At 31.9% G+C, this 10,122-nt stretch overlaps 1 protein-coding gene across 4 annotated transcripts; it reads left to right on the top strand.

Annotated features, from left to right (window-relative positions):
* The first annotated feature begins 3,737 nt into the window (after window positions 1-3,737).
* LOC144546988 (zinc-finger homeodomain protein 5-like) lies at window positions 3,738-9,036 on the top strand. Of its 4 annotated transcripts, XR_013508935.1 has the most exons (3): window positions 3,738-4,882; window positions 5,852-5,971; window positions 8,266-9,036. XR_013508935.1 is itself a non-coding variant. In XM_078295586.1 (2 exons), exon 1 carries the CDS (start codon window positions 4,022-4,024, stop codon window positions 4,862-4,864), a length of 843 nt encoding a protein of 280 aa, XP_078151712.1. In that variant the 5' UTR covers window positions 3,738-4,021; the 3' UTR covers window positions 4,865-4,882; window positions 8,266-8,581. The 4 variants fall into 4 exon arrangements, 3 of the variants coding, with proteins under 3 accessions (XP_078151712.1, XP_078151710.1, XP_078151713.1); XM_078295586.1 differs by lacking the exon at window positions 5,852-5,971 and having other exon boundaries at window positions 8,266-8,581; XM_078295584.1 differs by lacking the exon at window positions 8,266-9,036 and having other exon boundaries at window positions 5,852-6,143.
* Window positions 9,037-10,122: the final 1,086 nt, after the last annotated feature.

Genomic DNA, 10,122 nt, shown 5'->3' with positions numbered 1-10,122 from the left:
ATTTTTTAATTTACATATTTTTAGCATTTCAAATACACTTTACAAACAACGGCTGATTCAGTAAAAGAAAATTGATTATCTTTCATTTTCAACGATGGATTTGAGAAAATTGATTCTCATTCATTTTTAAAATTTATGTACTTTTATATTTATTTTTATATAATTTAGAGTGAAATACTATGAGCATTATAAGATTAATATCCATACTCAATAAAATTTTTATATAATTGACTGTAAATATATGTTTAATACTCATAGCTTGAAAATTTGACTCCATCCATACTTATTAATGCTCAAATTTATTGAATATAAAATTCTTCTATATAAATTGTCTTCTTGAAGAACCTCTTTCTTAAGGCAGTGACACAAACTCTGTCTCTCTACGAAAAAACTACAGGTTCAATTATTAAAAATACTATTTAAAAGATGTTAAAGTGTACTCAACCTTTTAAACAAAAAATGCCTTCTTGAACTTCTAAAAAAATTGTCTTTTTGAAAAGTTAGGATGTTGTGTTTAACAAATATTTATCTTTCAGAGTAAAATCTTAAAAATACTCCTGATAATTACAAGGAACACCATAGTGTATTGAGAATCCATATCCTCTGAGGAAACATAATATTTATGTTTGGATCATAACTCAATTAGAATCCGCACCAATCTGGTCAGAAGTGGAACACACGGAGCAGCTTTAATAGTTGTGCAGCACGGTCCAGATTTAAACAGAAATATTTATGTTACATTAGGTCATACGAATGGAATCAGCTTGGGTTTGATGGCTATCAGACTCAAAGTGGTTCCAACGAGTTTTCTCACTGTCGGATTTGCTTTATGATTCATGTGTAAAGATTTTAAAGCAGATGCGAAATTGTGGGCGCAAATCTCAAAACAGATCAGACAGTGAAAGAATCCGTTGGAACCACTTTAGATCCGATGGCCATCAGACCCAAGCTGTTTTCCATACGAATTCGTGCGTAGGAACTCATGAAACTAAAATAATTTCTTTTAAAAAACAAATAATAATATTGCAGTTTGGACTCCGTACAATCCACAGCGTATGGTTTCCGCTTTTGACCAAAAAAAAATTAAAATAATATGTTGAAGTACAAACGTAACAAACCCAAGTTCCGATTTTTTTATTTATATCAAAAAATTAAATTAAATTTCAAAAACTTACCGAACCGGCTGTCAAATTTTAAATCTACCCAAACCGGTTAACCGTTAACCGGACCAAATTTCCGGTTAACGGTTAACCGGACCCTTTGAAATGGTTCGGTTAACCGTTAACCGGACCCAAACCATGGGTCCGGTTAACGGTTAACCGGATTCGTTGGTTCGCTGAACCGTTAACCGAACCCAAATTTTTTTTTTTTTTTTTTACTTTTTTTACTTTTTTTTAAAACAGAAAATTTTTAATTTTTTTTTCTATTGAAAATATACATGAAAATTCGTATTTAGATTTATCAAATTTACACCAAAAATTTTTGTAAATCAAATATGAAATTTAAAATTATAGAAAAATACACATACACATACACATACACATACACATATACATAAATAATATACGGTTACCAATTTTTTTTTTTTTTTACTTTTTTTTTAAAACAGAAAATTTTAAATTTTTTTATTTTTCTATTGAAAATATACATGAAAATTCGTATTTAGATTTATCAAATTTACACCAAAAATTTTTGTAAATCAAATATGAAATTTAAAATTATAGAAAAATACACATACACATACACATATACATATACATATACGAATTCGTATATTATTTATGAAATATCAAATTCGTATATTATTTATGTATATGTATATGTATATGTATATGTGTATGTGTATGTGTATGTGTATTTTTCTATAATTTTAAATTTCATATTTGATTTACAAAAAATTTTGGTGTAAATTTGATAAATATAAATACTAATTTTCATGTATATTTTCAATAGAAAAATAAAAAAATTTAAAATTTTCTGTTTTAAAAAAAAGTAAAAAAAAAAAAAAATTGGTAACCGTATATTATTTATGTATATGTATATGTATATGTGTATGTGTATGTGTATGTGTATGTGTATGTGTATGTGTATGTGTATTTTTCTATAATTTTAAATTTCATATTTGATTTACAAAAATTTTTGGTGTAAATTTGATAAATCTAAATACGAATTTTCATGTATATTTTCAATAGAAAAAAAAAATTAAAAATTTTCTGTTTTAAAAAAAAGTAAAAAAAGTAAAAAAAAAAAAAATTGGGTTCGGTTAACGGTTCAGCGAACCAACGAATCCGGTTAACCGTTAACCGGAAATTTGGTCCGGTTAACGGTTAACCGGTTTGGGTAGATTTAAAATTTGACAGCCGGTTCGGTTAGTTTTTGAAATTTAATTTAATTTTTGGATATAAATAAAAAAATCGGCCCCAAGTTAGAGGGCATAAAATGTTGCAATTCAGTATAATGTCTAATCTAAACCGTGCAATCAACATTCCGATTCAATAAACACCAGATCAAATTCAGTATAATGTTTATGTCTAATCTAAACCGTGCAATCAACATTACGATTCAATAAACACCAGATCAAATTCAGTATAATGTTTATGTCTAATCTAAACCGTGCAATCAACATTCCGATTCAATAAACACCATATCAAATTCAGTATAATGTTTATGTCTAATCTAAACCGTGCAATCAACATTACGATTCAATAAACACCAGATCAAATTTAGTATAATGTTTATGTCTAATCTAAACCGTGCAATCAACATTACAATTCATACGTATAATAAAAAGTGTAAGGTTCAAAATGTCTCATATCTTTCATGCTTTATTCCTTATTCGTATCTCATATCTTTATCTCCGTTTTTTTAATGATTATATAGTATTATTTATGTTTTTAAAGTCCAAATAATCAATCAAAACCGCTTAATATAATCTCCATATTAAAATGCGCTGGGATGGTAAACTAAATTTTATAATTTTATAAACTTTTTACTATTTATTATTATTATTTTTGCTTTGACTTGAATAGCTAAAATAGGCTATTTTTTATATATCAACAATAACCTATTCTTACAAAAAAAGAGTTTTCTGGTCCAATCTCTATCTGCTAGCGCTTTAACCATTATATTAATACAAAGTACAAACGGTAAAAATACTATTATAGCTTATTCTTATTTGAGGAGGGTTCAAATGCCTCCATTTTTTGTGCCTCCATAATGCCTCCATTTTTAAAAACTTTAATAACTCAAAATTTAAATCTTAAAATTCAAAATAAAACCGTTGGATATGAACTATATCATTTTATCTATGCACATGTAAAAAATTATGGCATTTCAACTTTGTTTTGATTCTCATCTTGAGCTTGTAAAAATGTATACAAATATGGATAATTTCTAGACGTTGATTTTTCAACTTATTAATTCATATAAAAACAAAATCAAAATGTGATAATTTTTTATGAGCACATAGAGAAAATAACATAGATTACATCTAACGGTTTTATTTTGACATTTAAGTTTTAAACTTTGAGTTATTTAAGTTTTAAAAAATGAAAACATAATAGAAGCACAAAAAAATAGAGGCATTTGAACCCTCTCTTCTTATTTTAAGGAATAACTACAAATTGCTGTTTATCTTAAACTTACCCATTCAGAAGTTACTGTCCTCTCTCTAAATTTCCTCTGCCGCGACTTGTCAGTCGTCATTAGAGAAGCTGCGCTGGTTGTAGTCTTGTAGACTTGTAGTGGTAGGGAAGGAAACCAAATCCCCAATTATTCATTCACCAACCCACTCCTCTCTCTCTCACATTCTCTTTCTTTCTCTCTGCAGCCTACAACTGTTCAGCTAAAGCATCCCATGCGTCCCCTCCTGTTGCTACTGCCTCCTTTTTTGCTGCACGTCTTCGTCTTGTCCCTCTCTCTCTCCTTTTGTAGCAATTACACCTCAATTCGCTGAATCCTCCCACTGGCACGCTTTTACAAGTTTTGACCCAGACCAAGTAGAGCACCTAAAAATTATCTCATGGAATTCAGGAACCAAGACAAAGAGATACCCCATATCTCTTCTCCTCTCAATTACAACTACAATTCTAACACCAACCATTCTTCGATTCGAGTCTCCACCTTCTCTTCCCCAAGACCCATTACAGGTGCTACAACCACCACCGGTACTAGCTTGAGAAATGGCCATCAAATTGACCCACCTCCTCAAACCGCCACCAAATTCCAACCAAACCCTAATACACCTGACCCAATTAGCAACGGCACGGTGATGTACCATGAGTGCTTAAAAAACCATGCGGCTTCTCTAGGTGGACATGTGCTAGACGGTTGTGGGGAGTTCATGCCCGACCCCGATAACCAGTTAAGATGCGCAGCCTGTTCGTGCCACCGGAGCTTCCATAGAAAAGACTCTGTTGGTACCAATCGGATCTCTGGCACAAGCCATGTATCGGCACCTATCCTTCTACCGCCTACCCACCACCCGTTTCCCTACCAAGGTAGACAGTACCAAAGTGGCCTCAGTGGTGGTACCACAACAGAATCCTCCAGTGAGGAGAGAATTGGTACTGGGTCTGCTGTACCGGCACAGACATCATCAAAGAAACGGTACAGAACCAAGTTCACGCCTGAGCAGAAGGAGAAGATGCTCTGTTTTGCTGAGAGAGTTGAGTGGAGGATCCAAAAACAAGACGAGCATTTAGTCGAACAGTTTTGCAGCGAGGTGGGTGTGAGAAGGCAAGTGTTAAAAGTGTGGATGCATAATAATAAACATAATAGTGGGAAGAAGCAGGAGCAGCTGCAGCAATCACAGGCGCAGCAGGAGGTGCACTTACAGCAATCCCAAAACCAGCAAGTGCAGTAAGAAAGAGAGGCAAATTCAGTGGGTTTCTCTTTCTTTTCTTATATATGGTTTTATTTTAATTTATGCGAGATCATTTTTTTTGCCTTGGGTCGGGGGGAAAGGAGACATGGTTTCTTCTGATTACTGCCATGTTAATTTTTAAAGCTTCTTCCCAGAAATAGAAAGAGATAGAGAGGAAAAGTAACCCAAATATGTAGTTTGTTGAGATAGTGTTTGATTTGTTTTCTTCCTCTCAGAAAACAACCCAACAAAAAAAATGGAAAACTTGATTCTTTCCAGTTTGCTCCTCTTCTCTTGTGAAATATTTTTGTAATTTATGTTGTAATAACCTACTATGAAAAATGTATTAGTTCATATTAAAATTCAGTGAGCAACATGCAATTATAAGACAAATGGAAAACAAAATACATATTTTCATACTTAATCATATATTTTCTAGTACTGTATTTTCCTCTATTAGCTTCTAGCATTGTTTCCCTTTTTTTAATTACATTTCTAAATATATAGTTCTCACAATAATGCAATTCTTGATACTTCTGTAAGAGGAAATCCAGTTTGGACAAGCAACTATAATCATAAAAATTCATTCTTGTTCATTCACTTTTTCTTTAATTGGACAAAATACTAGTATATGAGAGATTAAAAATCGCCCAAGGGCTTTTCATAAAAAAAAAAGAGAGATTAAAAATGCAAAAAGGAAGTAGTTCTTCTTTGGACATGACTAAAAGGGAAAGTGAAATTATAATCTTAAAGACAAACTACTTTATATCATATCATGTTACAGGTTTTGTTTCTATTTTTTGATCTAATGAAGAAGTCATCTGAAATAAAATTTTGGTTCATTGGATAAGAGATATTTTAGGTGTAATGGATCAGGAAAGAGAATAAGGTAAATGATATAATGATATGGTGCTCTCCAGACAATCACACACTACCAACATACATATATGTTGCTTCATTAATTTCCCTTTTGCAATTTTGTCAAAGTTTTGTGGTGAAGGATGTTGGAGGGGGGAGACAAAGAGATCATGCCAAAATAGGGGACCATGGCTAGAGAAAGAAAGGAGTGTTTTTGTGGATTTTGGTATCCTATGAGAACAGTTTGCGGTAATAATATGGTTTATTCTCTCTTATTTTCTATTACTTTGCCTTCAATTAATTTGGTCTATATTTACTGAAATACGATTTGTCATTTTTGGGGTGTATTATGTGGTTCTCTTATGTGTTGAACATCTCTTTCAAATCATTTACTTTTTGTTCAATAAGTCAAACCATGCGTGCCTCTTTTGTCAAATTTACAACCTGGCTTCCTTTGGGATTTAACCTGTTTCCTCATTTATAGTTGTTAAGAACCATACTTAACATTTTTTTTCTGTTTAAATCATGATGCTCTCTATAATTATGGTTTACCTATCATTTGGCCCTCCATCGGCCGAACTTTTTTTAGTTAGCATTTAAAAAAAAATGAAAAATTCAAAGTTAACATGACATTGGAAAAATCTCGAAACTTAATAGGAACGTGGACTAGGTCTGTGCACCAATGAGGGGCGGTACGCAGACTGCTTTCTTGCTTAGTTTCGAGATTTTTCAAATGTCATGCTAACTTTGAATTCTCAATTTTTTTTAAATGCTACCTAAAAGAAAATCGGCTCCCCCTGTCCCCTCGTTCCAAAGCAAACATAAAAAGACAGAAAAAAGAAGAAGGAATAGTCTCCTTTGTTTGTTTACCTCCCTTGGGTTTGCTCAGAAGCACTAAAAGGCACATTGATGGTGATGATGGTAATATCATGCTTAGTCTCCCAAGTTGTAATTCAATTAGGATGAATTGATATCTTTTATGTAGTCCACATGATTAGTTTTACAAGTTGGTGCTGTTTGATTTAGTTTGGATTTTGCATAGTTTACTTGTTTAGGTTCATGAGTTCCTCCTTTTGATATGTTCACATAAATGACACCAGACTACATAATAACTTGTTGTCATTCTACATGTCATATATATTTTGCTTTTTTTCTGTTGGCTATTGGAGTACATTAATATGTGCAATCCGTTTTTGAATTCCCTTTTATGAAATTAATTAGGCTTACTATCATTTCATAGTTATTATGGTTAATTTTACTGGAGATCACAGAAGTATGATCATGTTTGAATTTCTGAATTTTCTTTTCACAACATTTCAGTTGAACCACTATCTTTATGAAATTAATTTCACATCTGTTTTTGCAGTTTGTTAAGTACTTAGATCTTTTCAACTAAGAAAGCCAAACACGATATTTTATGCTGATTTATGTGGAAGTCTGTTTGACATCAGTACCATATTGTATTTGGCAAATATATTCACAGATCACATTTGAAGAAAATAATGGGATTAGAAGCTGGAACTTTATGGCTTAGTATATGCCAAAACAATAATTTCTTGATAAATATGAACTTGAGACAAACAAAGTGACCCCTTGGATAGAAATGGAAGTTCATTTAATGTAAACATGCAAGGCAAAGTTGAGCTTGTTACGAGACATGAGGTATAGCTTAGCCACTTTCACTAATTTTTATTTTTTATTATTTTTTGAAAATAATCATAAGGTCTGTTCAATGGTTAACTTAAAATCTCCATGTCTCACAAAACTAATTTTGCTTCTCCCTGCTGGTAGTCGAGTTCTTTTATATGTATAATTTCCTTTGTGAATCTTGAATTTATTTTGATTCTCTATTTATGTAGAAATTAAGAATCCTAAATTTGAGTAAATTTCATGGCTGTGTTTAGCTATCTTATATATTTTGTATGCAAAGGAACATCATACTCTGCTTTGGATTGAAAAGCTTGTATAATTATCAATTTTTAGTTTTTATTTCTTTAAAATAGATTTTTCTCACATATGCTAGCCAATTTCTTTTTTTTCCTTCTCTCACACATATCTTTTCTTTGGCTGTCTCCTGGCATGAGGTAAGACAACTATTAATGGATTAACATCAACAAATTGACACCAAAAATTCTTTCTTAATTTACTCTCTTATGGTTTTACTTTGCTGTAAATTGGGTTGGGTGCAACAAATTGACATCAACAAAGCACCTTTTTATTTTTGTGGATGCAAGCTTTAAGAGTTACTAGATTAAAGAGAGTACTTGTTGCAAAAGCTCACAATTAATGAGAGAGAGAGAGAGAGAGCACTTTGCCAGCCTCTGCCAAGTTTAAAAAGAGAGAGAGCACTTGGCAACCGCTCTTGAGGTTTTTCAGAAAGAGAGATTGAGAGAGAGCAGACTATTACCATGTTTCACTGGTGGTATGACGTATAGAACCAAGATATGAGAATATCCACCTTATATGATCAACAATCCAGTCTATTTATTTTTAGCCTAAATATTTACCTTCAATAATGGAACTGAGCATGTTTTCTGTGTTAGGGTGCACAGTAGCGGAAGTTAAGATACCAGATGCAAGCACAGCAGAAGCTAGCTCTGATATCAGTTATTGTTGGAAAACACAAGACACAACCATGATAAACACAAGAACAAAAACATAAGATAAGGCACACTATTTTTTTTGGTGGAGAACTCTTATGGAAAAAAAATTACCACTCATCAAGCATTTTTTTTCCTATTACAATCAAAGAGATACATGTTGTAACTATCCCTCAGCTCACCCACTCATTCGCATGTAGACGGATCACTCGTAAAGTATATGTTTCGACAGTTCAGATTCACCGTTGAAGTTAATCCAATATATTTTAGAGTTGAGTTTACAAAGGGATTTGGTGAACTTAGGAACACTAGTTCTACTCTAGGCTAAGAACAACAACAATGAAATAAGGAAACTGTTAAAAAGTTGCATGATTGCATCCATGCCTGCGCCTGTAGACTGTTGCAGTCTGTTGGTATTTTGGCCTTAACTTTTTCTGTCAAATTCTGATTAAGGTGATTCAAGACTCGTTGGAAAGCTAAGAACAAGTTCTACAACGTGAACACATGATCTTAATGGTTCCATGACCTACTTAAACATCATAGCAACCCATATAGAGATGATAGAGGAGATATTCTCATTGAGCTTAAATAGATTGATTGTATGGACATATAGCATCTTAAATTTTGTACTTGTAAAATGAGATTATCTTATCATTTCATACCTGGTAATCTTATTCCCGGATATGCATCTTTAAAGTATTACATAATGTCCGATTTTTTGATGGGTGCAACAAGTCAATAAACATTGTTTAATTTCTCTCAGCCTTTTTCTTATTCCAGTGTAGTGATTCATTTTCATTTTGTTATTATGTATATAACTTGATGGCAACATGCAGTGCATAATGATATATAGAAATGTTAGGGAGGTTTTAGCTAATATTTTGTTCATTCTTTTTGAGTAAAAAGTTTAGCACACTTGGTGGAAATTTCATGTTGGAAATAGATGTATCCTAAAATAGACATTTTTGAAGTTCTGTTTCTCAATGATAAACGTATCACAGGCTTTCCTTCTCGTAGGATTGGGATTGAGACAGAAATGTAGAGGTTTACTCTTAACCTTTTAATTCTTATTTAATGTCTACAAATGACATCTCATTCAAATTTTAAACTCACGACTTTTCGTACATAGTGTTGCTCTTTGTCACTACACCAAAAGCTAACCGGTTCTTTAGAATATGTGGAATTTTGATGACCTCTGTAATAGGATTTATTTCGTTTTGAATAACATAAACAGATACAATTTTAATAAATACATCAACCCACAAGGTGTGCAAGAAATTTTTGAAAAATGTGATTTTAGGTATCCATGGGGTTGGTCATAGTATGCACAGCGGTATGCAGATAATGTATGTGAAATTGGTGCTACTTAGATTAGTAAAAATATTATTTGAATTGTATATTTGAAATAGTGAATAGTTGTGATTGATAAATAATAGGATTAACAATGTGCTAATTAAGAAGAAAGATAGGCAAATGAGGTCTCAAACAAATTGTTACGATATAGAGATAACATATGTGATGTCAATTTTATTATTTTGAGACTATATTGGCAGAAATTCAAAAAGAAAACATTTTTCTCTCTCTTCACATTTTTTGAATAGTAGTTATTATTACATTTACAAGGAATAAAGAATAATATCTATTCTATCGATTTTAAATAGTAAAAATATTGTTTGAATGTACATTGCTATTCCGAATAGCCCATATTCTAAAATAACTTCTATTTTTGACACATCCAAACATACCCTTAAAACACAGTGCACAAGAGAGATCCTTTTTCATTTGAGACAAAATCACACT

This window comes from Carex rostrata, chromosome 30 (genome assembly GCF_964058835.1).
Source record: "Carex rostrata chromosome 30, lpCarRost1.2, whole genome shotgun sequence".
NCBI lineage: Eukaryota > Viridiplantae > Streptophyta > Magnoliopsida > Poales > Cyperaceae > Carex > Carex rostrata.
Note: the sequence above shows the minus strand (reverse complement) of the source record. Positions and strands in the feature narration are given on the sequence as shown.